This window comes from Lineus longissimus, chromosome 2 (assembly GCF_910592395.1).
Source record: "Lineus longissimus chromosome 2, tnLinLong1.2, whole genome shotgun sequence".
NCBI classification, from domain to species: Eukaryota; Metazoa; Nemertea; class Pilidiophora; order Heteronemertea; family Lineidae; genus Lineus; species Lineus longissimus.
In genome coordinates, this window is record NC_088309.1 from 10,867,400 (window position 1) to 10,893,004 (window position 25,605).

Sequence of the window (25,605 nt, forward strand, 5' to 3'; positions counted from 1 at the left end):
TCTTTATAAAGAGAAACTGCGATATTGTTTTCCTCAAATTTATATTGTTCCTTGTCTATTTAGTAAATAAATTCACTGACACCTAAGGATGAAAAGAGATTTCACCGCATTTTCTGTTGAAAATGACATTTTATATAGATTTGCTGTTGACATTATTTTTCATACCTGCTGAAGATACCAAACTCTTAGCAACCTCCGCCATCAACTCTTCACTGGCTTTCTTAGACTCATTGGCTTGTAATTCCAGGTTGAGCAAAGTGATGTTATCAATTGCCTCCATTGCCTGCATCATGGTCTGATTGGCCGACATGGCTAAGGTCAGTGATTGGTTGATAAGTGCTACCACGGTCTCATAGTATGTGATGGCCTCGACAGCAGTCTCACCCTTGGGTTTTACTTCTTCGTACAGGCTGAAATCAAGAACTTGTGTTAATGCGGGTGCTCGTCATGAAGTTAGGCTGAACATGGAAACAATCTGTACTCATTCAACATTCAGATTCCGTTGCTTATCATAACACTGTAGTTTTCTCTCTAGACCATTTTTGAGCAACCAAACGGCAGCGAGCTTTGCAGCTTAGAAAGTCATTTTTCAAGATTACACTTACCGATTGATTTCGTCAGCATGCGTTGTAAGATTGACAATCCAAGCCTCGGCTTTTTCAACTTCAACAGCATTCATTGCCAGCACACTTGATGTGGAGTTAATACTGGTTGAGAGTGTTGCTGATGACACCATCCATGCTAGAAAAAAGACAATAAGGGATATAACATATGAATGGCCTTGAATGAATCGTTCATTACTGCAAAAGTAAAACCAAAGCACCATCAGAATGTTTGCCGACCAAGCCAAGAAACCCATATGCAGTTGCTAAACCTGAAAACTGTAAATGACAGAGCATCGTTCACATTGGGGTACGCAGCATTCCATGATCACATCGCCACAAAATATTCGGTAGAAATATTCAAAAAGAGATAATAATAAATAAATAAATATAAATAAAATACAGTATATTATAGTGCCCTGTCCAAGCTCTAGGCTTGCTCCAGGGCATTGTACAGAGTTTCAAGCATTTTAAAATGTCTATATGAAAATAATAATTAAGTCCATTTTAGTTAAAGTGTCCATACTAAAAGTGTCCAAAAGGGTTAAATGTCAAAAGCTGACTTAAAAAGGTGGGTTTTTAAAGCACGACTAAAGATTTGGAGTCATTTATCACAGCAAGATCTTCCGGCAGAGAGTTCCACGGTCGTTCAGATATGGCCACACCCTTGATGTTGAAATGCACACGTAATCGTTCCAAGAGGATATTATGATCAAGCGTGTCAACGGCGGCTGAAAGGTCTAACATTACTAGAACAGCTGCATTCCCTTTGTTGAGGGCGTCAAGAATGTCCGACTGAACACGGAGAAGAGATACAAGATGGAATCGTCCACAACACAACTTACATTGTTCAGCGGCTTGAGCCTCATCAAATGCAATAGCTCCATCACTGAACAGGCCAACAGTGGTACGATGTATGTAATCAGTGTAGTTCAGGCCCAATGCAACCTCAAGGAAGAGATGCTCAGCAAATTCTTTGTGATGCTGAAATAAACACAGAAATACATGTTTAATGAGACGTCGGCATATAATGCCAATATCGTAGCACCTTGAATCAGTTTGGGAATAGTTTTATTGGCAACAAATACAATACACCAACAGAAAGGTGATGTACATCAGATCACAATTGTCTTTTGGCCATCAAGTGAAGAATTGAAATTTGTTGAAAGCTTGTCCTAGAGTTTGCGTCTGAACTCTTTAATGAACCTACCATTGTTTCATTGAGAACAACAAGTGTGTCCTGGCCAGTTGTTTCAATAGCAGTCAGGTCCATAGTTACACCATCATAACTTTGATTCAATAATGCATATTTGTCGTCGATGACGTGACTCTGCTGATCTAGGTTCGAAAGGAACTGATTCTGGAAAAGGAATGAACAAGCGTATATGTATAAAGAAAGAACATTAAAGCACTGTTACATAGACGTTTTTCGAGCCTTGAGATTGCATTCTCAGGGGAAGAGGAACACGGGCAGACCACGCACAGCCTGGATTAAGCTCCATGGAAGCTATGGTGAAGTCCATAGGGCTTTAGAGTGGAACCAGCAACGGACAGAAGAATTTGGAAATGAGTACGTGTAACTCACCTTTGCCCAGTAAAAGGGGAAAAGTATAAGTACACATGTAAGTATTACATCGACGTTCGATTCTAGCGTTCTTGCGTACATGACATTCGGCCAGATAGCTTCCGCTGTTAAGGTCACATAGCTCTGTTTAATGCTTACCTGTTCAGAAGCACCTTGGAGCCTGTCACCAGTCATCTGTACGGCCTGGTCCGAGAGAATAGTCTCATTGACTATAATCTGTAGGTTTTGGACGAGTGTGATGTCAAGCTGAGTGTCAATCTTCTTGCTGGCCACCAAAATCTGAATTAAAAATGATATAGTCTATAGTCTATAGTCTATAGTCTGCAATGGTTATCGAAATTGCATAAAACTACTTTTAGGTCTACTGCAAGAGGGGACAAAACGACACTAAAGCCTGCAGTAGGCCAATTAATCGCTTGCTGTAATAAAACTTGATCACCCCGCCAAAAAACCATGCTGGTATACATATGCGACTGGCAATAATAGTGACATCTACTGAAACGTACCTCTTGCGCGCTCTTGTTATGCTGCAGTAAGTCTCCTTCGACCTTGGATGCCTTTTGCAGCGTGAGGACAAGTTGTGCCTGTGTATCAAGAATGCCTTGCCTCAATGTCGCCAGTCGTATAGTCTCTTCCAGGGTGACATTCTCAAGTTGATAAGCGTTGGACATCAACAGATAGACCTGAAACGGCATTGAAGAAACACTGACTTTATTGTAACAACTTCGCGCTGTAGAAATAATTTGTCTTCGGCATCTCGAGGAGAGTCCACGGCAGCGAAGGAATTCGTGTTTTAGGCAATCGCTCCGGGCAAGGTCCTTTTGGCGATTTTGTGCCTTTTTGGGGTCAAATCTCATTGTTATCGGCCTTAACACCCGATAATAAGAGGCAATTTGATGTGATTATTATATACGTCATTTGTTGCGACTGTTGTAAAGGTTTTCAGCTCTGTAATTTTGCTGTAAATTCATGGTTTTCTGTTGAAACTTTATGGATTGGAAGTAGTTTCATTGACTGTACACCATGGCGCTGACGGTTGATTCTTCTTCTGATTGTCCGAGTGCATTCCTAATGCCCGGTAATATTAGTGGAACGACGCCTGAAAAGAATGCTGCCTGGTACGTTGCTATTCTGTAGTGGTGTTGTAGCTGTTCTTGGTTTCTGGTGGAAAAAATGACGTTCGGATTTGTAGCAGGGATGGCAATTTAGCTGATGTATGATCTTGTACATCATGGTGAGCTTGGTCTTGGCTCTTCGCTAGGCCAGAGTTGGCCATCCTAAATCATTTTAGATGGCCGTGACACTCTGCCGGGGCTCGTAAGATCTTGTCAGGAATCTTGCCGCTCTTCTTTGGACCACTTCTATCTTTTGTTTGTTTTCTTTAGACGTTCTATCCCAAATTGTTGTTGCATAGGCCTACTCTATTCTTGGCCTCCCTGCTCACATCCGAGTGTTCCATTATCCTTTTTGCAGACCGATTTGTTGGGTGGTGACTTTGTGTTTGAGACATTTGCCATTTTTAGAATTAGGATGCAGTTGTTTCATGTGTGTAAGGAATGTGCTATAAAAATAATATGTAAAGAGCAATCTCTAGTGAACTCACACAACTGTTTGACATGGGGGAGCCCCCGAACCCCCGTCCTTCTGACATATGTAGCCAGTACATTGGGGGATGAGTCCCCCAAACCCCCTCCCCGTTCTCTGAAAGTGACAGGTTTTAGTCAGTACATTGGGGGGAAGGCCCCCCCAACCCCCCCCATTGGACTCTAAAAATAGAATTCCTTGGAGACGCTGAACAATAAGGCGCCATAAAGAAATAGTCCTCGCCCCGGTAGCTGTCTCATATCTGCTGAAAGAAGCAGCTCTTTGTGGTGAAATAATAATTGAATGCATGTCATGACACCCAGGAGCTTTTTCTCATTTCTGAAACAGTTGCATGGTTGGAATGAATTGCCAAATCAGTCCGTCAAATCTCTATGCAATGAAAATTGAAATGTCACAACTGTCTCCACCGACGTTGTCCTGTATGTCCTAGCAGACGATTTTTAAATAAATAATGTGATTGATATACCATTGGAATGAATTATTTTTTCAATGATATGAAAGTTGAAAACCCTCTGACATGTCTGAGTACAAAAATGCAGAGGCAAGACACATCATGCATGTCATGACACCCAGGAGCTTTTTCTCATTTCTGAAACAGTTGCATGGTTGGAATGAATTTCCAAATCAGTCCGTCAAATCTCTATTCAAATGGAACATTATGACCTCTCTATATTTGTGCAGTAGTGTTAAAACTGACTTTTTTGAAGTAAAGTACGTAAATCGAGAAGAAGAGGACGTTTACTTCGTCTGCAATGAAATGTCACAACTGTCTCCGCCGACGTTGTTGTCCTGTATGTTCTAGCAGACGATTTTTAGATACATGATGTCCCACACTCGCACTTCAGGACAGTGGCGCCGGTGTGAATAAATCTACTTGCGTGATTGGTCAATGGCTCATGACGTCATGAAATAATTGCGTCAACAACGGGAATCATGGTGACTGCGGTGCGTCGTGAAAGCAGGATCGGCCAGCGCGGCCCGTATGGAATGCAACAAACTGTACCGGAACCGGAACTGTCATGGGTCTGCACAATTTTTTTCAGATTCGATGGACATGATGGATATATGAATTTTGTTTACACTTTATACATACACGTAACCATTACACTCACTACGTTGTGTGAGTTACTACCGGTACTAGTATTTTGACAACTTCACGCTTGCTTGAAATTATTTCTCTTGGTTTCATGTATATATTTCAGTGTTGATGAGGTAATGTACTAACATAATGTGTCTCAAGCAACCGTAAAGGCAGTATCGTATGGCAGTATTGTGAGAGAGCTGTAAATGAGACGACAGTGCATGGAAATGTTGTAGGTGAACCGAGTCTGTGTAGTGAGTGAGACAAAGCAATGCCAGCGATGCAGCGCCAATACGTGTACATTTAAATGGAGAAATGCATTGACCGTCATTTCTATGACTTCGTGTCCATCTTGGATGGTGATTAGACAGACCTTTCAGCCCAATGATTGTGAAAGCATATTATTGTCGGCAGTTGGTTGACTTGTTATGTACTAACCTGCGACATTAGATTGCCAACAGAGGCGTTAATTCTCGGCTCGATTTGTGTCATGTTGTCCAGTCTCTTCAAAATGCTACCTAAAGACTGTCCAGATACACCAAGCTTTTCCAGCGTTTCGTTCAGGCCGGCTCTCATGGCCTCCATTTCTTTATCAATGACCATTACTTCTGCTACCATGGTGGACGTATTCCAGTACACCTCCCAGTTCTGTTGGAGTTGGTCAGTTTGCGATCTTAGGGTAAACTCACAGCGGTCACAGCCTGGAAAGGAATGATGAAGTCAATTATGTTAGTGAAAAAAGTTGTTGTAACTGAACTTCAGAGGATGGCGTTTCCTATAAACCACAGTGTTTACCACTTACTTCTGCAGCCAGAGTCGCTGAAGTCCACATGCATTTTCATACACTCGTCACAGTCTCGGCCCCGGACACCGGGGCGGCAATTGCACTGACCAAACATCCTGTCACAGGGGGTCGCAGGGTTGGTTCCATTTGCGTCACAGCTGCAACCTGTAATAAAGAAATCATTGGATAAGAGAAAGTTTGCTTGCAAGGTCTTCGAACTGCACCTGCTTCCTGGTGTTTTCTTTTCGTTTGCAGTTTCCCTCCTCCTAAACGTTAGGAAGCAACTTCACTGTTTCTCTGCATGTCTTTTGGAAAAAGTGTCTGTGCATCCTCCCAAGAAAAATATTTGAAATAAGAACGTGCGACTTACTTTGGCATTGTTGATAAGGTAAACCCCAAGAACCGAAGGCACATAAGCCACATTTGTCACCACTTGCATTCAGATGGCAGTTACAGATACCAGTATCAAGGTCACACTGAAGCGAGGCCGAACCAGCTGCGTTACATTTGCAATCCACACAACCTGAAGCAGTGATAACGAAATATCAGACATGTGGCTACAGTGAGTAGTATCTGTATTCATGCACGCAAAAACGTATTACTTCAAAGTTTTGCTGTATGGTATGTCAGATGCTCTTCCAGAACTTTACTTCAAGAGAGATATGTTAACCAAAACGTGATGATTCAGTATATTAGGGCCGTTTTGACGACATGAAAAAAACCACACGCGATCTGATTGAATCCGAATGCGGTTTAAATTTTTCTCGTCTTAATGCAAAATGATCCGGATCAATGTGGTCCCATCCGGATTAAAAGAAAACCATCGATCGAGGTAGTTTTAATCTGGATGCATCCGGATGCATCCGTATCAATAGCGTCGTCTAAACACAAATGGATACCCGACTTGAACATGTTAAAAAACCTTATTTTGAAAAGAAGCAATTTTCTATCCAACAGAAACTGTTAAAAAACTATCCGTCTTAAAAAAAGATAATCAAGCTCACCAGTTATGTTTGCCACGTATGTATAACCATAGTGGTTGACATCACACTGGTCGCACACACGGCCAACAACACCCGGCAGGCACTGGCAGGCTCCTGAGGCATAGTCACACACCTTACTGAGACTCCCGTCCATGTTACAATTACAGCCTAAAACAATGATTAAGAATATACCGGTATTAAGTATCACTTATGTTATCATGGTTATGGGAAAATCATCACGACTAGCTAAAAAAACTGAAAACTTTCAAAAAAGTTAAGAATGTTATAATGTACTGGTATAGTGCCGTAAAGTCGCACGGACCATTTACTTGTTTGTCAAATGAGTAAACAGAAGGGGACGCGTTTGGAGAATGTTTTGCTACCCAGGGATCTCTATATTGGCCTCGGCACCATACACTTTATACCTGTTTGCCAGAAATGGGCCATGGAGATCAGGCAAAATTAAACCCGTTTGCCAAGTGAGTAAGCAGAGGGGAACATGAATGGAGAAGCAGAACAGTATTTAGGCAAACGTGAGAAGGAAAAAAATATTTGCCTCATTGACATGTCGGAAAATCAAGACCAAAAACCGACCCGTCCTTGCAACTTTTATGTTTTCGGTGTGTTAGTGTTCAAGCACCTGGGCCAATTAATTATTGAAAGACGTCGTGGCATTTTGATGAAATAAACCTACCACTGCAGACCTGTGTGGTTGCATCACCAAAGAATTCATCGGCGCATCTTTCACAATTGAAACCATCCGAATTGAAGCCGCAGCTGATACACTGGCCATTGGTGATGTTACATCTATCTGTGTTGCCATTACAATTACATCTTTGGCATTGGCCAGTGAAGGCTACATCTGGGTTTCCATAGTAGAAGTCGTCGCAGCTGAAAAAAGAATGAATTGGTTCATTCCAACAAAAAAGAGGCGATTAGAAAATAAAGAATCATCGCCTTTGTGCATTCGAAAGCTGTTAAGATACACGGCTCAAGTCTAGGAAGTCAACATTTGAATTCAGGACGCCTCGTCCCTGAAAATGTGGCTTCCAGCAATCGTGAGGTCTACACACTTGCTAGAAATCAAAAACTTTTATTTGAGCTTACCCGTCACATCTATCACCGATATAACCAGTGTTACAATATGAACATTTCACCACTGCTCCAACCTCTTGGCAAGTCGAGTTGACTACTCTTGGTGAGTAGCAGGGACACGCAGTACAATCAGTAGGCGTGCCTACGCTAGCATCTCCATAGAAACCGGACTGACATTGATCACAGTTAAAACCTGAAAAATCAATAGAATATTTCGAATAATTATTTTATCAAAAGACGTGAAGATAACTTTTTGACATTGCTCTGAAATGAGATATGTAAGGTTAATGGAAAGAGTCTGATAGTAATGTAGGCTTACCTGTGGTGTCGTGTTGGCAGGCAATGCACTTTCCAGTGTCCGCATCACAGTTGCTCGAGTGCCCGTTACATTCGCAGGGAACGCACACACCGAGGAAGTCATGGCTAGAGACGTTCGCTCTCTTGAAACCATAAGCACATCTCTGAAAGACGAAAACGGGTAAAGCATCAAGAATCGCATGGATATCTGTCATTCAGCTTCCCTTCAAGTTGGGGCCAAATTCTCATCCTTTTCCGCCTTCCAAACAGCTCTCTTTCGGTATCAGGAGCAACACAAAGTTGCCTTTGTAATACGGCACTCTAGAACCATCGACAAACAAGAAAGAGTCTTAAAAAATGATGGGAAAATTAATGTCTGTTGCATACACAGGATGCTATGTACATATCCTCTTCCTTCATTAAAAGGTCGGGTAAGCTAGAAAAAAAATGGAGTTGTTTATCTCGTACGTACCTCGCACGACAAACCATCGTAAGCCGTTGGACACTGGCACTGCTCAACACCAAGTGCTGGAACCATTGATGAGCTGTTTGACATTGCGATGTTATAACTCGCACCGAAAAGCCTGAAAAAGATGTAACGAGAAATGAATTAGCAGGATAAAATTCTAGTTGGCACAGTGAAATCTGTAGGTGGGGCTAGATATCGCGTTTAACGATGTTACCAAAAGAACTGTTCTGTTTAAAAGTGGTCAGGATGTTGCTGCCGCTGTGAATCATTTGAATGCACTTTTTAAGGTTTTTAAGTAAGTATTCTAAAGTTAAAATTCAATTGAAGACAAGACAAAAGCCAATAAATGTATCATACGTGTTTGAAGACATTGATACTTAAACTATGTTACAAGTACGCACCAAGGCCTATTAACAAATATATACATGTATTTTAAGAGGTTAAAACATGGGCACTATATGTCATTTAAAATTAAAGTTAAACCTACTTTGATATATGTGAACCTGTGAAAAATGTAGCTGGGAAAAGAATCATTTCCACGTTCTGTAGCACAAGCAGGAACTGTTTCCGTGAAGGATTCCGACTGCTTCCCTCCATTGACCAATCATGTTCCCACATGCTGATATTGACCGTCGTCATCGTATCGTCTGCTAAAGCTGTAACGTTATGGTAGAAAATGGCTCCGTTCTTTCCCAAGAGGGCTGCACTAGAATAGGATGGAGTTCCTGCGCCTTGTGCGGTGTACTGCACTTCGAAAGAGACCACTCCTTTGTAGATACCAAGTAGATTCCCGGAGAATGGTACCCCCATTGGCCACCAGAATAACCGTTCCGTGGATGCACCGGCCATGTTTGCTGAGAGATGTGTCCGACCTGTTGCTGGATCTACTGTGACGTTGTGACTGAACATTTTGGGGCCATTCATCAGGAAGAAGGAGCCCTCCGTGAACAAGTCAACCTGTTGGTGGAGAAAGAATAAGAAGGTACTTTCTGAGCCCGATGTAACAGATATAACATATCATTTGACCTCTAACGAAAGTTAACGTGCCCGGTACGGAAAGAAGAGTCGGCTCACCTTTTGGCGTTTCCAAGACGTGCTGCTACAATTCGATGTAGTTCCCATGCAGATGCAGTCAAGACAGCCGTTGGGGTGGTCCTCATTGTTGAAGAAGGTGCCCGACTTGCACTGGTCACATGTCAAGCCTTCCGTGTTAGTCTACGTTAAAAGAGAAGAGACATCAGGATAAATGCGCACCTTTCTGGTAAACGAGCCCTTTCCATCAGCTCAATTTGGTACCCGCAGATCGCAGTTGCCCAAGCTCCATACCTTAGAAACACAAATTGGAAGTTTCCTTCACCCACGTTCGAAATGGTATATTTGGGTTATACAATAATGTATCTCAAATTAATAACGCTGCAGAAGAAGAAGAGATCATATTGGAAGCAATTTTAAAAACGACCGAATTCATCAGCAGCAGTACCCTGTCATCAGCCAAGTTAGGGACCATATTGATTGGAATGTTTGACTGTTTTGGCCCAAGAAATAAATTTGACGAAACATCGTATACTTTTCTTACCTTACACGAACATTGTCCAAACCCCTTGTCGCAGACACTGCTTAGACTACCGTCCATATCGCACCCACAATCCATGCAGCCACTTTCGCTGTAGTGATTGTATCCATCTGCACACTGTTCACACTTGTAACCATCCACACCAGGTTTACACGAGCATTGTCCATAGGTAAGGGTACATTGGAGGCTGACAGAGCCTGTTGCATTGCAGTTACAAGCCTGGAAGAAGAATAATTTACAGTTGTGCAATGGCTTTAAGTGCATCTCTCGTAAAATAAGGTAATAGCGTTCTCGTCAGACAAACGTGGACAAACAGGGTGGTTTGGTATGCGCCTGGTCTGACATCATCGTAAAGGTATCGGAGAAGGAAGATTTGCTCTTCTCAATAAGGGAAGAACAAGTCTTGTATGTCTGAGTACGAGAAATGCACTGACATCCAGGATTTCTTCAAGCCAAGATCACATGCGCCCTACCTCGCAACCTTTCGTAGTGTGCCAATTCCAGTGATTTACAACGCAAGTATCGCATTTCCTTTCTTCTGTGTTTGCTGGACACAAACACTGTCCGGTGGTTCTCAAACAGTTCTTGTTGTCAGCAGCACAGTCACAAGCTAAAATGAAGAATTTTGCTATGAAGATATTGTGTCAGGAATAATCAGCACGTTCAACAATCTGATTCTGGACCACTGTTAAGTATACTTTGCTCCTGATACTCTGCAATGCCATTTTGATCTCATGTAGCTGACTGATTATGCAAAGAAGATACCAGTTAAAACAAATAATTGACACTTTCCACTTTCGACAGTCAGCACACTTGCAGCTAAAAAACGACCCTGACGTCAATTTAAGCGACCTATTTACCCTGGCAGCCTGCAGAAGTCAAGTTGTAGAACCCAGGCATGCACACATCGCACGTTCTTCCAGTCACGCCAGCCTTGCAATGACACTGCCCGCCATACTGTTCGCATGTTTTATCGAGGCTTCCTACAGCGTCACACCCACATGGCACACCACCGTCCATGTAGATAACACTTAGAGAAAACATCTGCTTCCGGCAGAAGGCATCATCGGACCTGGAGACAAGCACACAGAAATGGGTTAACGATAGAAATGGGAGAGGATAGGTCTCATGACTATCCAAATAAAATGTAGGCTTCATCGTTGAATCCCAGGACACCCTATTTGCTTAGCAGAGGGGGACGCCTAACGAGAAGATGCCGAGAGCATCGTGTGACATTCTCAGAGGGAGTAAGGAGAAGGGGACATGAGGAAAAGGAGGTGGCCGCTGGTATACGGGTACGCGGGTGTATTTACTGGTATACTTGTATATTTTATTGTCACCTATACACTGGCCAGCCTATAAATGCTTATGAGACACAATTTACATCGAGTTACTAGGGCATATTTTATCAGTCATTATATTATACAAGGAATAATGGACTAGGTCCCATCTGTTGTATTGACTATAGAACAAGCATGCCCTGGTGGGCGGTGCATCAGATTGCTCTCATGCACTATATATTTCCGTTCTTTAAGACCCATGAGATCCATTCGAAACGAACGTGTGTAAAGAAGTGGCCAATCGGTTGTAATTGTTTCTCAACGGTAATTCTTTCTCAACACATTGTAATCTCATAAAAATGGCGAATTTAATGAAAGTTTGCTCTGACTTACATGCTGCCGTCCGTGAGGATTCCACAGTCTTTGACAAACTGGTCCGCAAGGCTGCTTCCCAAAGCATCAGGGGTTGCAAACTCTTCTGGGAGTGCAATAATCTGGTCCTAAAAAAAGAACACAAAACTTATATCAAGAAGAGAGTGGTTTGATCTAAGCGGAAAATATGAGACTTGGGATATTAATTGTTGAAATCATATGAGTAGAAATTATCAGAACTAACGCATTTTCAATGGATATCACACTAAATTAAAGCAATTTCCGCATGTAGCTTTACCAACAAGTCTACCATGAAACCAAAGATTCCAAAATTTTGCGGCGTTACTTACAAGATAAACGGCACCCGTAAATGTTGCTGTTACAGAGTATTGTCCTGGATTCAATGACAGTTCGCCTTTGCCCGATATAGGATAGGTACACCATCCGCCTACGCATGTAGGCAATGCCTCCGTGAAAGTGATGGGACTTGAACCTTAATAAACAGAAACGAAAAGAGATATACAATGGATAGATTTCCAAGAATAGAACACGCGTGTTTATCAAATCGTTTCGGTTTTAAGGTACATGTAAACAACCAAAGCTACTAACATGGTGCGTATATCACCGATAGCTGCAGCTGTTTTTCTTGCAAACAGCGAAGGAAAAATATTCATTTGGTGTGGATGGTATAGGCGGATAGATGATACCATATCAATAACAGGTAGTGGCATCTACATGTACTGTGCTAATACGATTTTTCTCAAATACTCTTTTAGAATCATACAATGAAAAACGAACACCCTTTAAGATTCGACAGAAGCAACAACGTTATGATTCTCTCTTTCTCAGTGATGTTCAAAACGATACAAACCATTGGTGATAGTTGCAGTGATCCCAATAAATCCAGACACAGCGGTCCGGTACCTTAGTAAAAGCCGGTATTGTTCACTCGAGAGGGCCGGTACGTTAGGAACTAAAAGGGTGACGCTTGTCTTGACCTTAAAGAAGAGGAGACATGTTGATTAATGCACTGACACTAGAATACATTGGTAAATGCACAGTTTTGAGTAACATCAACATCTTCTCCCCTAATCTTCTCAATTACCAAATCTACTGCTTTTGATAAAATTGCGATATAAACTATCCGTACGGAGCATGTCAAAAATTATACTGAAGCCAACAAAGCGAACACTATTCGTTTCACCCTGGACCCTCACCCCCTAGAAAGACGAGCAAGACCGTCTTCTTTTTATGGGTTGATGTAAAAAATAAAAGAGACCAACAAATGATGCCATTTCTGTCAACCCCCTTCCCCAGACGACTGGTGTGCGTTTTTTGTCTTCAACATGATTTTAACATGCTCCTATACTATGGTTATCTTCCGTCCTTGAACGAAAAATCCTGGAAATTGTTCTTTGCTTTATATCAACACAGTTATGTAATAACTGATACATAAGGAATATAGATGGCATGATAAGCATTTATGGAAAATTAATGTAACTGATTTCGATCGACAATGAAACGTATCTGTGCAAGTCTGTCGAGTCCAATTTTTACCGCACCTACCCCAGTTTGAGTGCTGATGTAGCCAGGTCCCATGAATCCATTTAAGGTGTCATCGTGTAGAATATCATGATCGGATACTGCAGTTTCAAACTCTCCGGCGATGAAATAGGCGGTCACCGAATAAAACCCATCAACAGATCTGAAAAGGATGATCGTGAGTATGAAAAAAAGTGTCCTGCAGCACGTTGAAAATGGTATTCTCACTTGTAAACACACATTTGGAAGCCTCGCATTGTGCTTGCCATTAAATAAGCCATGAATGAGAGAGTTCAGCGATATCAATTTAAATAGTTCTTCAAATGATTGCCAAAAAACAAACAGCGGATTTAGTTTCTAAGATTTTTAGTATCATCTTATTTCCTCCACAACAGATTAAGTGATTGGCAGAAAAAATCATTTTTTGGGTCGTGCACAACAGTGCAGGTATAAATTTCTTATAAAAAAGCAAGAAGGGTGTTGAGAAGAAGGTCGGCTTACCTGTCACACATTCGTCCTGTTAAATCACTGCGACATGTGCATTGTCCTGATGTCTTGTCACAGATGGGTGATGTTGAGCCGCCTACGTCACAGTCACACGAACTGCATCCTAAAGGTGTGGTATATACAAATGCATTATCGCGAAGAAAAAAAAACCCAGTAGCAATTACAGGTGCCTTGGTTTAACAATACCATGCAAAGTCATTTAGTCCAGGATATAGTATTTTGAACTAGACTTCATTGTGCCTATGCCAGGCTTAGCATCGATCCAGTTTATCTGATAAAATTATGAAGGTTGTAATGGGCATCTCTCCCTGGCCGAAGATGAAGCTGCCACACGAATAACATGGCACGAAAAAACCCGTCACCAGTATTAAATGCGAAGAAGAAAACCAAAATGAGAACAACAATCTCGCTCAAAGCATTCTCCCGCTGCATGTTTATTGCAAGAAGAGATTTTCTGAAAAACAGAGATGATGGAGATTGGCACTTACCATCTGTGTTTGAGTCAGTAAGATTGTAGAACTGGTCCCGACATTCGTTGCACTGCCTGTGGATGACATTCGCTTTACATGGACACTGACCCATGATGTCTCCTGAACACACGTTACTGCTGTTGATCGTACCAGGAACATTACAGAGGCAGTCTGAAACAAGAATATTGAATTGAATCAATATTTGGGCATTCAACTTATACATGTCATGTTAACGTAAGTAGGAAACACAAGTCAGGACCCCTCACGGAGACACAGGTGACAAGCGCTGATGTTAAGTTCGAAAGACCTTTTCGTTGAGAAATGCATTGTACCTTGACAGCCATTTGAATTCTTCATTGTCAAGTTGAAATATTCTGGTTTGCACTGGTCACATTTCGGCCCGGCTACGTTGGTTTTGCAGAGACAATCCCCTGGGATCTGAAACATAAAAAGCAGACAATGCCATTGGGAAAATACTATTGCCTCTTCCAGCAAGGGCAACCGCAGAAATCGTAGTTGACTTCCTTGACCAAAGACTAGGCCTGTCATACAACTGGCACCATACCGTATTGGCACAGAACAAATACAATCAAGCTTGAATGCAGAAGAAGAAAGCAAAAATGAAAAAAAACAAGCTAAATATCGAATAGATACAATATTTACGCCTACCTTTCCGAAAGGCATAATGCCATCATCATTCATGATGCAATCTCCAAAACGCCCAGTCTCCAGGTTCATGACAATACCGTCATCAAAGCAGCCGCAAGGGATACAGGCATCCCCTGCTCCCTGGGAGCGGCCAAGAGGGCGGTAGAAGAAATCAACACATTTCTCACAGTTGATGCCTAAAAGCAAAGAATACAATGTACGTGTACGTTATAAAGTATAAAAGAGCGATCTGGTGTACGTCATTTACCTGGTGTACATGTATATCGTCGAAAATGCCAAAACCTGACGGATGATGTAAATATTGGCTCTCTGCTGGCAAGAAGTAATCTAAGTTACATCTTAAGTTTTGACAAATTACTCCAAGGGAACATTAAGGATTTAAGCATTGGTATCATCAAAATTGCTACACCGTATTGATAAAGACTGATAAAACACTAAGCGTGACCGTGTTTTATCAATTTTTATCAATATATTGGTATCAACCCGTTTTTAGTGGTTTCCTTTTCATTGAATATTGAATTCTGACTATTTTTAGTTCATTAGAAGGACTGTGAAATGCATGGTTTAATAACGCAGACCAGTAGTTATGATAAGAGTGCAATTGCTGCAGATTGCTACGACACCCAAAACGTACACGACTTAATAATAAAACAGAATTAGTTATAAATACCGGTCGTGTTGTGATCGCAGTTTTGGCAGACACCACCGCCATTTTTCTTTCCCTCCAAGTTGAGGCTGAGACCAAGGTCGGCCACTGATTGGTTGAAATAGCAGGCATCGGTGTGGTTGAAGCAGTTGCAGCCTGGAAAAGAGAGCAGATGTATACGAAGGTGACATTTGGGAAACAGATGTCACGTTACGTTTATATGCCCTTGCCAATTTTGGCCTCATATCGAAACCCATGCACGCTGTTTCGAGGGGGTCGATGTTATCAAGATTTGCCCTAAATAACCTTTTGATGAGACAGGAGATCAATGGAAATTTAGGCTGAGGAGCGAAGAAGCTTTGTATAAAGACAATAGGTTGTGTGTTGGGCTGGGCCTGAATTCTTTTGATTGTGAGGCAAGGGGCTATATAACGTTATGTAGAAAAGCCAAGCTGATGATTGGTGTTAACCAGAAAGAACCAGGATGGCATTGACGATGACCCTCGTTTCTCAGGGTTTAATTAAGGCGTGATCATCTTGATCTACAGGGGGCTTCAGGGCGAGTAGAAATTTCACTAATAGGCCTACGGCCGTATCCCGCTCTATAAAAATGACCACTTTGTATCGAAAGATTTGAATAATTCATTCACCTTCGCAGGTTGCTCCGTATTTGAACTTCTTCTGATTGAAGGCAGGCAAGCACTGATCGCATTGCCTTCCTTGGGTGTTGTCGCCACAAACACACTCAAAGTTGCCTGTGATGTTACTGTAGTCACAGGCATCGGCGTGGCCGTTACAGATACACTCGGCATGCACCTCCAAGTTACGAACTGTGTAATGTTGCTGCAAAAATTCAAACCAATAGGGTGAAGACTTATTTATGGTGACATGAATTACATACGGGCGAATTAAAAGACAGTTACCATTCTTCTATAGTAAACGCTAAATATTTGGTTCTTGTTTTGTTTTCCAGAAAAAAATTGTAGTTTAAGGCTAGTCGAAATATAGGGACTTGCCAAAGAACTCAGGATACAAATGTATTCATTTTCATAAAATGTATTTAAGAAAACCTATTCTAGTATGCGTATGTACATATGCGCGTGCATGAAATATAGTGCTGATCCCAAAAGCAATGAACCCACTTTTCATTCCTTGACCGCTTAAGCAGTCCTTATGTGGACCAATTCCAGAGTGGTTTATATTCTTGTAACCACCCATAGTTTCTCTTTGAGCGGCATGCAAACATTGAACGGTCAAATGCATTAATCAATCGTTTTGTAGGCACAGCCCACATGTCGATCCCTTCCAAGTTAAACATGGGACAAACTGCGATAAACATGAGGCAAATGAATAACTTAGCATGCGTTATTTATTCACAGAAGCATGCGTTATTCATCTATCAAACATTGTTATATTTCTGATGTCGAATGTTTTATACACCCAGAAAATCGAACAGAACACAGAACAATCAAGAAGCATTCCATAGAGAAACACTGCCCAACTGCCAAACAAACTGTGCCCGATGCTGTGACTGTTGTTTAGCCTGTCGTATAGTGCAAACTGAAGACTATTTTTTTAATGAACTTATTGGAAAAACTTATTCCAGGCGGACAGATATGGATATCATACTGTTACAGTCGGACACGTTCTTTCACGTGGACTTGCACGCTAGTTTATAATCATAGAGATTAAGAGTCCACAATACTTAGCGAAATTACCTTTACAATAACTCATTTGGTGACATTTCCCTCCATCGTTTTATGAAGAAACGGCTCACATAACTTCGAATTGCTATCTTGAACAGTAAACTTATTAAGTCCTTTGGTACACACAACTGATATCTCGCTTAGATAATAAAATCTCAATGCGTAGGTCGAACTGCTTCCATCAAGAAAAGGCATATTTTGCAATTTATGGCAACACGCCCACCGACCGTTCAAAGCGAGCTCTTCGCGGCTGTGCCGTGGTAACATTCTGCGTAACTATGAAATTGCCCATGCCAACAACAAATCGTCTCCAAAACGTCTCCAAGTTATTAAAAGCGCTGATCTAGTGATCTAGTCATCATGTACATGTAGCAATTAACACACTTTCTGAAAAATGGAAATACATGTATGCCCAGAAAGGAGTAACCGAGGAATACTTACAAACTTATCACCAGTGATGCCCAAAGTTAGGTCCATTTGGTAGAATTTAAACCTCAAATACCGAGACATCGTCCAGCCCTGAAATTTGATTGCAGCGGAATAAGAGATTTTTTGTGGGGTTATCCTGTACACAATCAGTGATATTCTACTGTAAATAAGTATAAAGGATCTCTGATTCATTAAGGCAGTTGCTTGATTAACTGTCAAAGAAGATGTAATGGAGTTCATATACTTACAGCCAAGTATCCTGGAACGGATGACAAATCGGTTCTTATCTGAAATAAGAATGCCAATATATATCAGACGTTTTTATGTAAAAAGCTCCATTTAGACACAGAATATGAAACGGGGTACACAATTTATGGGGTAAGATTTTTTTAAATATTCAGATATATACGTACCTGGTAAACATGCTTGACTTGTTTTCACTGATTGCGACATAATGATGAATCGGGATGCAAACTATGCTAGGAATTTTTCATCGATTTGTCCATAATATGGACAAATAAAATCATCAAGCAGGCTTTGATTAGAATTTTTCTCACCGATTCATAGTTGGTCTCCTTTGGTGCACCGTAACTCCTGCAGATGATAGAATCAACTTTAGATGGTAAATTCTCGTATGTCGAGCTGCAGTCAGCCTGGTCAGACTCTCGGATTACCCAGGGTATGTAGTTAATGCCATCATCTGATCTCTCAATTGAAAATCTCTTCGGCCGTTTTGAGTCGCCGAATTGCAGGAGGATTTCGTCTATTTCATATCTCTACAAAAAAATTTTTTTGGGAGTTATTTTATTATCCAATATTCAATGTATGGTACTTTTTATCTCAATAGGCCGACATGTGTATACATGTTTTAAAATCACAAGAGGGAGTCATGTTGTTTTAATCTACATGTGCATCACATAAAATAAAAAAAACTACGATGTATTTCTACTCCTTAGCCATTGATCTGTTTGCTAAAATTGCATAAAAGTGATTAGTGGAATAACATTGTATTCCGAACCCTTTTTCAAAATGGCCATTCAAACCATAAAATCAGCTACCATCTTTCTTTGTTGAAGGGACAACTTTGGCATGAGACAGGCTGTTTTTCATGCAAAATAGCTTCAAGTAGGACCGTGACTTCTCAAGGAGCCGAGAAAATTATTGACACACCATCAAACTGCAAAAAAGATCTCACCAAAACGGAATGTAACTGTACCTTTGCCTAAAAATCTAAGATTTGCAAATCATGTCAAACCCGTCTCACATTACACGCTCAATTCATTATTAGTGATGAGCATTTAGTTTGTAACTACAGTGATGAGCAGGCGGATAGATTCAAATTACAATGTACATATCACCTTCCTGGCCACCTAAATCCCACACCGAAATTGCCCCTTCAAGTCACGTGCACGGAGCTATATAGATACAATTGCCGTGTGCATGGGCATTTCCGACTACAAAAGAATCGACTCGAATCTTAATTCAAATCAGGCATTGCTGACATCATTGGCGCCAAAGACTATTTCTTTTGACCCTGTTAACCCTGCTTCTAAAATTTTTTTGGGAAAGCCATTCAAACATTTAAATCAAATGCAAGCATTATCTATAATATCACCGAGCTATATAAATACGATATATCAAGAAAACTCTGTCGCAATATTAAATTATAAGACTATCTGGGACTATTTGAACCCAATTACTCTTCCGCCAGCGTGACCTCGTCACAATCATGGCGCTTTTTCAATATGGCGACGAATTGAACGAGCTAAATCCCTGTCTATCATACCCCTTACAGTATAGCCTTGATGGCCTTGGCGGTTAGACTGTTGCACAATGGATTGGATGGTCACGGGTTCGAACCCCAGGGAATCTTTTTTTCGTGTTTTTTTTAAACATTTTCTTATTATTATTCATTCATGTACGTTTATCAGGCGCGGATCCAATCGGGTGCACCAGACGCACGGCTCCCAATTAATGTAAACTTTTTTTAATTGACCGCTCATGAAATTTTGGAACACACCTGTCCAGGAATTTTGATAAGAAATGCAGTGCACGCTCCCTCTTCTTCCAGTTCCTAGATTCGCCGGCCCTCTTTTACCATCATCTTATACCATTGTGAATATTATCATGAAGAAAACCCCTTCACCCGAACTTTTCAAGCTGAAGTACACACTGATTCCAGGTGTTCGAGCACTCCAGAGATTGGTTTGAGTTGTCGGCGGCTTGAATTCCCGAGGGTACATTGAGGCCAACAGCTATTTTGGTTGACCTCGATTCCAAACCCTTTTTCAAAATGGCCATTCAAACCATAAAATCAGCTACCATCTTTCTTTGTTGAAGGGACAACTTTGGCATGAGACAGGCTGTTTTTCATGCAAAATAGCTTCAAGTAGGACCGTGAATTCTCAAGGAGCCGAGAAAATTATTGACATACCATCAAACTGCAAAAAAGATCTCACCAAAACGGAATGTAACTGTACGTTTGCCTAAAAATCTAAGATTTGCAAGTCATGTCAAACCCGTCTCACATTACACGCTCAATTCATTATTAGTGATGAGCATTTAGTTTGTAACTACAGTGATGAGCAGGCGGATAGATTCAAATTACAATGTACATATCACCTTCCTGGCCACCTAAATCCCACACCGAAATTGTCCCTTCAAGTCACGTGCACGGAGCTATATAGATACGATTGCCGTGTGCATTGGCATTTCCGACTACAAAAGAATCGACTCGAATCTTAATTCAAATCCGGCATTGCTGACATCATTGGCGCCAAAGACTATTTCTTTTGACCCTGTTCACCCCGCTTCTAAAATTTTTTTCAGAAAGCCATTCAAACATTTAAATCAACTGCGAGCATTATCTATAATATCACCGAGCTATATAAATACGATATATCAAGAAAACTCTGTCGCAATATTGAATTATACGATTATCTGGGACTATTTGAACCCAATTACTCTTCCGCCAGCGTGACCTCGTCACAATCATGGCGCTTTTTCAATATGGCGACGAATTGAACGAGGTAAATCCCTGTATATCATACCCCTTACAGTATAGCCTTGATGGCCGCGGCGGTTAGACTGTTGCACAACGGATTGGATGGTCACGGGTTCGAACCCCGGCGAATCTTCCTTTCGTGTTTTTTTTAAACATTTTATCATTATTATTAATTCATGTACGTTTATCAGGCGCGGATCCAAGCGGGTGCACCAGACGCACGGCTCCCAATTAATGTAAACATTTTTTAATTGACCGCTCATGAAATTTTGGAACACACCTGTCCAGGAATTTTGATGAGAAATGCAGTGCACGCTCCCTCTTCTTCCAGTTCCTAGATTCGCCGGCCCTCTTTTACCATCATCTTATACCATTGTGAATATTATCATGAAGAAAACCCCTTCACCCGAACTTTTCAAGCTGAAGTACACACTGATTCCAGGTGTTCGAGCACTCCAGAGATTGGTTTGAGTAGTCGGCGGCTTGAATTCCCGAGGGTACATTGAGGCCAACAGCTATTTTGGTTGACCTCGATTCCAAACCCTTTTTCAAAATGGCCATTCAAACAATAAAATCAGCTACCATCTTTCTTTGTTGAAGGGACAACTTTGGCATGAGACAGGCTGTTTTTCATGCAAAATAGCTTCAAGTAGGACCGTGACTTCTCAAGGAGCCGAGAAAATTATTGACATACCATCAAACTGCAAAAAAGATCTCACCAAAACGGAATGTAACTGCACGTTTGCCTAAAAATCTAAGATTTGCAAGTCATGTCAAACCCGTCTCACATTACACGCTCAATTCATTATTAGTGATGAGCATTTAGTTTGTAACTACAGTGATGAGCAGGCGGATATATTCAAATTACAATGTACATATCACCTTCCTGGCCACCTAAATCCCACACCGAAATTGTCCCTTCAAGTCACGTGCACGGAGCTATATAGATACAATTGCCGTGTGCATGGGCATTTCCGACTCCAAAAGAATCGACTCGAATCTTAATTCAAATCCGGCATTGCTGACATCATTGGCGCTAAAGACTATTTCTTTTGACCCTGTTGACCCTGCTTCTAAAATTTTTTTGGGAAAGCCATTCAAACATTTAAATCAACTGCGAGCATTATCTATAATATCACCGAGCTATATAAATACGATATATCAAGAAAACTCTGTCGCAATATTGAATTATACGATTATCTGGGACTATTTGTACCCAATTACTCTTCCACCAGCGTGACCTCGTCACAATCATGGCGCTTTTTCAATATGGCGACGAATTGAACGAGGTAAATCCCTGTCTATCATAACCCTTACAGTATAGCCTTGATGGCCTCGGCGGTTAGACTGTTGCACAATGGATTGGATGGTCACGGATTCGAACCCCAGGCGAATCTTTTTTTCGTGTTTTTTTTAAACATTTTCTTCTTATTATTCATTCATGTACGTTTATCAGGCGCGGATCCAAGCGGGTGCACCAGACGCACGGCTCCCAATTAATGTAAACTTTTTTTAATTGACCGCTCATGAAATTTCGGAACACACCTGTCCAGGAATTTTGATGAGAAATGCAGTGCACGCTCCCTCTTCTTCAATTTCCTAGATTCGCCGGCCCTCTTTTACCATCATCTTATACCATTGTGAATATTATCATGAAGAAAACCCCTTCACCCGAACTTTTCAAGCTGAAGTACACACTGATTCCAGGTGTTCGAGCACTCCAGAGATTGGTTTGAGTTGTCGGCGGCTTGAATTCCCGAGGGTACATTGAGGCCAACAGCTAGTTTGGTTGACCTCGATTCCAAACCCTTTTTCAAAATGGCCATTCAAACCATAAAATCAGCTACCATCTTTCTTTGTTGAAGGGACAACTTTGGCATGAGACAGGCTGTTTTTCATGCAAAATAGCTTCAAGTAGGACCGTGACTTCTCAAGGAGCCGAGAAAATTATTGACATACCATCAAACTGCAAAAAAGATCACACCAAAACGGAATGTAACTGTACGTTTGCCTAAAAATCTAAGATTTGCAAGTCATGTCAAACCCGTCTCACATTACACGCTCAATTCATTATTAGTGATGAGCATTTAGTTTGTAACTACAGTGATGAGCAGGCGGATAGATTCAAATTACAATGTACATATCACCTTCCTGGCCACCTAAATCCCACACCGAAATTGTCCCTTCAAGTCACGTGCACGGAGCTGTATAGATACGATTGCCGTGTGCATGGGCATTTTCGATTCCAAAAGAATCGACTCGAATCTTAATTCAAATCCGGCATTGCTGACATCATTGGCGCCAAAGACTATTTCTTTTGACCCTGTTGACCCCGCTTCTAAATTTTTTTTGAGAAAGCCATTCAAACATTTAAATGAACTGCGAGCATTATCTATAATATCACCGAGCTATATAAATACGATATATCAAGAAAACTCTGTCGCAATATTGAATTATACGATTATCTGGGACTATTTGAACCCAATTACTCTTCCGCCAGCGTGACCTCGTCACAATCATGGCGCTTTTTCAATATGGCGACGAATTGAACGAGGTAAATCCCTGTCTATCATATATTACAGTATAGTCTTGATGGCCTCGGCGGTTAGACTGTTGCACAACGGATTGGATGGTCACGGGTTCGAACCCCGGCGAATCTTTTTTTCGTGTTTTTTTTATAATATTTTCTTCTTATTATTCATTCATGTACGTTTATCAGGCGCGGATCCAAGCGGGTGCACCAGACGCACGGCTCCCAATTAATGTAAACATTTTTTAATTGACCGCTCATGAAATTTTGGAACACACCTGTCCAGGAATTTTGATGAGAAATGCAGTGCACACTCCCTCTTCTCTCAGTTCCTTGATTCGCCGGCCCTCTTATACCATCATCTTATACCATTGTGAATATTATCATGAAGAAAACCCCTTCACCCGAACTTTTCAAGCTGAAGTACACACTGATTCCAGGTGTTCGAGCACTCCAGAGATTGGTTTGAGTAGTCGGCGGCTTGAATTCCCGAGGGTACATTGAGGCCAACAGCTATTTTGGTTGACCTCGATTCCAAACCCTTTTTCAAAATGGCCATTCAAACCATAAAATCAGCTACCATCTTTCTTTGTTGAAGGGACAACTTTGGCATGAGACAGGCTGTTTTTCATGTAAAATAGCTTCAAGTAGGACCGTGACTTCTCAAGGGGCCGAGAAAATTATTGACATACCATCAAACTGCCAAAAAGATCTCACCAAAACGGAATGTAACTGTACGTTTGCCTAAAAATCTAAGATTTACAAGTCATTTCAAACTCGTCTCACATTACACGCTCAATTCATTATTAGTGATGAGCATTTAGTTTGTAACTACAGTGATGAGCAGGCGGATAGATTCAAATTACAATGTACATATCACCTTCCGGCCTGGCCACCTAAATCCAACACCGAAATTGTCCCTTCAAGTCACGTGCACGGATCTGTATAGATACGATTGCCGTGTGCATGGGCATTTTCGATTCCAAAAGAATCGACTCGAATCTTAATTCAAATCCGGTGTAATGTTTTTGAGTGTTTCTGTTTTTGAGTGGTTCCCCTCATTGTTTGGGAACGCTCAAATATAGATTGACAAGTTTTTCTGTGTATCCCCCCTATTGAAAAGTCGTGGTCTCTCTAGCTGCCTATTGTTTGGAAACACTGACACATGGGAAACAACCACAGATGTTACACCGGCATTGCTGACATCATTGGCGCCAAAGACTATTTCTTTTGACCCTGTCGACCCCGCTTCTAAAATTTTTTTGAGAAAGCCATTCAAACATTTAAATCAACTGCGAGCATTATCTATAATATCACCGAGCTATATAAATACGATATATCAAGAAAACTCTGTCGCAATATTGAATTATACGATTATCTGGGACTATTTGAACCCAATTACTCTTCCGCCAGCGTGACCTCGTCACAATCATGGCGCTTTTTCAATATGGCGACGAATTGAACGAGGTAAATCCCTGTCTATCATACCCTTACAGTATAGCCTTGATGGCCTCGGCGGTTAGACTGTTGCACTATGGATTGGATGGTCACGGGTTCGAACCCCAGGGAATCTTTTTTTCGTGTTTTTTTTAAACATTTTCTTATCATTATTCATTCATGTACCTTTATCAGGCGCGGATCCAAGCGGGTGCACCAGACGCACGGCTCCTAATTAATGTAAACTTTTTTTAATTGACAGCTCATGAAATTTTGGAACACACCTGTCCAGGAATTTTGATGAGAAATTTAGTGCACGCTCCCTCTTCTTCAATTTCCTAGATTCGCCGGCCCTCTTTATACGATCATCTTATACCATTGTGAATATTATCATGAAGAAAACCCCTTCACCCGAACTTTTCAAGCTGAAGTACACACTGATTCCAGGTGTTCGAGCACTCCAGAGATTGGTTTGAGTAGTCGGCGGCTTGAATTCCCGAGGGTACATTGAGGCCAACAGCTATTTTGGTTGACCTGGATTCCAAACCCTTTTTCAAAATGGCCATTCAAACCATGAAATCGGCTATCATCTTTCTTTGTTGAAGGGACAACTTTGGCATGAGACAGGCTGTTTTTCATGCAAAATAGCTTCAAGTAGGACCGTGAATTCTCAAGGAGCCGAGAAAATTATTGACATGCCATTAAACTGCAAAAAAGATCTCACCAAAACGGAATGTAACTGCACGTTTGCCTAAAAATCTAAGATTTGCAAGTCATGTCAAACCCGTCTCACATTACACGCTCAATTCATTATTAGTGATGAGCATTTAGTTTGTAACTACAGTGATGAGCAGGCGGATAGATTCATATTACAATTTACATATCACCTTCCTGGCCACCTAAATCCCACAACGAAATTGTCCCTTCAAGTCACGTGCA

General features: G+C 41.2%; 1 protein-coding gene across 1 annotated transcript in view; it reads right to left on the reverse strand.

The window, feature by feature from the left end:
- Positions 1–130: 130 nt before the first annotated feature.
- LOC135499544 (laminin-like protein epi-1) overlaps positions 131–25,605 on the reverse strand; it is a 32,016-nt gene continuing 6,541 nt past the window's right edge. Inside the window, exons 3-31 of the mRNA XM_064790364.1 lie at positions 18,253–18,471; positions 17,944–17,982; positions 16,211–16,403; positions 15,585–15,716; positions 14,915–15,090; positions 14,578–14,683; positions 14,264–14,416; positions 13,770–13,878; positions 13,293–13,431; positions 11,748–11,854; positions 10,935–11,146; positions 10,548–10,684; positions 10,078–10,293; positions 9,576–9,716; positions 8,989–9,458; positions 8,505–8,616; positions 8,055–8,196; positions 7,748–7,928; positions 7,335–7,531; positions 6,662–6,808; positions 6,028–6,180; positions 5,676–5,822; positions 5,312–5,574; positions 2,694–2,870; positions 2,326–2,466; positions 1,813–1,962; positions 1,448–1,586; positions 606–741; positions 131–410 (exon numbers count right to left, since the gene is read on the reverse strand). Coding sequence (XP_064646434.1) covers positions 131–410; positions 606–741; positions 1,448–1,586; positions 1,813–1,962; positions 2,326–2,466; positions 2,694–2,870; positions 5,312–5,574; positions 5,676–5,822; positions 6,028–6,180; positions 6,662–6,808; positions 7,335–7,531; positions 7,748–7,928; positions 8,055–8,196; positions 8,505–8,616; positions 8,989–9,458; positions 9,576–9,716; positions 10,078–10,293; positions 10,548–10,684; positions 10,935–11,146; positions 11,748–11,854; positions 13,293–13,431; positions 13,770–13,878; positions 14,264–14,416; positions 14,578–14,683; positions 14,915–15,090; positions 15,585–15,716; positions 16,211–16,403; positions 17,944–17,982; positions 18,253–18,471 — 4,914 coding nt within the window. The remainder of the gene's footprint in view (positions 411–605; positions 742–1,447; positions 1,587–1,812; positions 1,963–2,325; positions 2,467–2,693; positions 2,871–5,311; positions 5,575–5,675; positions 5,823–6,027; positions 6,181–6,661; positions 6,809–7,334; positions 7,532–7,747; positions 7,929–8,054; positions 8,197–8,504; positions 8,617–8,988; positions 9,459–9,575; positions 9,717–10,077; positions 10,294–10,547; positions 10,685–10,934; positions 11,147–11,747; positions 11,855–13,292; positions 13,432–13,769; positions 13,879–14,263; positions 14,417–14,577; positions 14,684–14,914; positions 15,091–15,584; positions 15,717–16,210; positions 16,404–17,943; positions 17,983–18,252; positions 18,472–25,605) is intronic.